The sequence below is a fragment of the Gossypium hirsutum genome, chromosome A12 (genome assembly GCF_007990345.1).
Source record: "Gossypium hirsutum isolate 1008001.06 chromosome A12, Gossypium_hirsutum_v2.1, whole genome shotgun sequence".
NCBI classification, from domain to species: domain Eukaryota; kingdom Viridiplantae; phylum Streptophyta; class Magnoliopsida; order Malvales; family Malvaceae; genus Gossypium; species Gossypium hirsutum.
In genome coordinates, this window is record NC_053435.1 from 10,928,263 (window position 1) to 10,929,318 (window position 1,056).

At 39.3% G+C, this 1,056-nt stretch overlaps 1 protein-coding gene across 1 annotated transcript; it reads right to left on the bottom strand.

Moving 5' to 3' along the window:
* Window positions 1-226: 226 nt before the first annotated feature.
* Window positions 227-691, bottom strand: LOC121211361 (uncharacterized). Its single transcript, XM_041084115.1, has one exon. The coding sequence runs from the start codon at window positions 689-691 to the stop codon at window positions 227-229; it is 465 nt and encodes a 154-aa protein (XP_040940049.1).
* Window positions 692-1,056: the final 365 nt, after the last annotated feature.

The window sequence follows — 1,056 nt, forward strand, 5'->3', positions numbered from 1 at the left end:
TAGAATGATAAAAAGATTAAAGCATATTAGAATAAAGCAAGCAGCAAATAGCGTCCAGAGTAATACAATAACAGTACAAGTGCTTGGATTGCATATTACATATTTTAAAAAAAGACACTTTAAATAAAATGAAAAGTCATAGACAGACATAGACATGATTTACCGAAGTACTGAACAATCAAACCGAGAATTTATTTAAATAATTAATAACAACTATGGTATTTGATCAAAGGGCTTCCTTAACGTTAACAGCAGGATTCGCAGGAATGTTAACATACCCCATCTTTTTAGGGCTAAATTCTTCGTCAGACTTATCATCCTCATGGTACTCGCAACGGGCCGTGAAGATAATCCAGACCAAGTAGATGGCGGCGGCAGTGAGAGAGCCACAGCCGACGCCGAAGAGGAGAGCGACGACGACGCTGAGAATGTCCCTACTACGATCACGGAGGGAGCTGAAGGCGTAGGAGGGCTTGGGATCAACAGGCATGGATAAGGGGTTCCATTGACCGATCTCAGTGAAGACGGTGACAAATCGGGAGGAGACAGCGGAGGAAGGGTCATTAGGGTTATGGAAAGAGATGGAATAGGAGGAAACGAGGAAGGTCTTGCAGGGCCTCGCTGTGGCGGAGATAGAGAAGAGGGCCAACGCCATGAACGCCACCGCATACTTACTCCACCACCGTCCCATTGTTTCTTCTTCGAAGCTTTTGTCCTATTTTTCTTCTCTTTAACTACCGATTTGCGATTCCAAATTCCCTCTTTTTCCACACGGCACTGGCTTATACTATACTAGTTTTTTTATCTCCGGCTATTCTATTCATGGCTTAATAGTGTATCTAAATTAAAATATATAAAACTGGTTAGATACATGGGGGGGGGTGATTGTTTGTATTGTTTCAAAAAATTTATAATGACATTTTATATAGATTTTGTGTTGGAACTTTTCCAATATATATAATTATATTTATTGTTAAAAATATGAGTTTTTATTTGGGTAGTTATTTCCGTACAAAAAGATACGTGACTTCTTATAAATAGGAGTGAAATTAGTTA

Coding starts and splice junctions, on each gene's coding strand:
- LOC121211361 (XM_041084115.1), bottom strand. CDS start 691: ATGGGACGGTGGTGGAGTAAGTATGCGGTGGCGTTCATGGCGTTGGCC.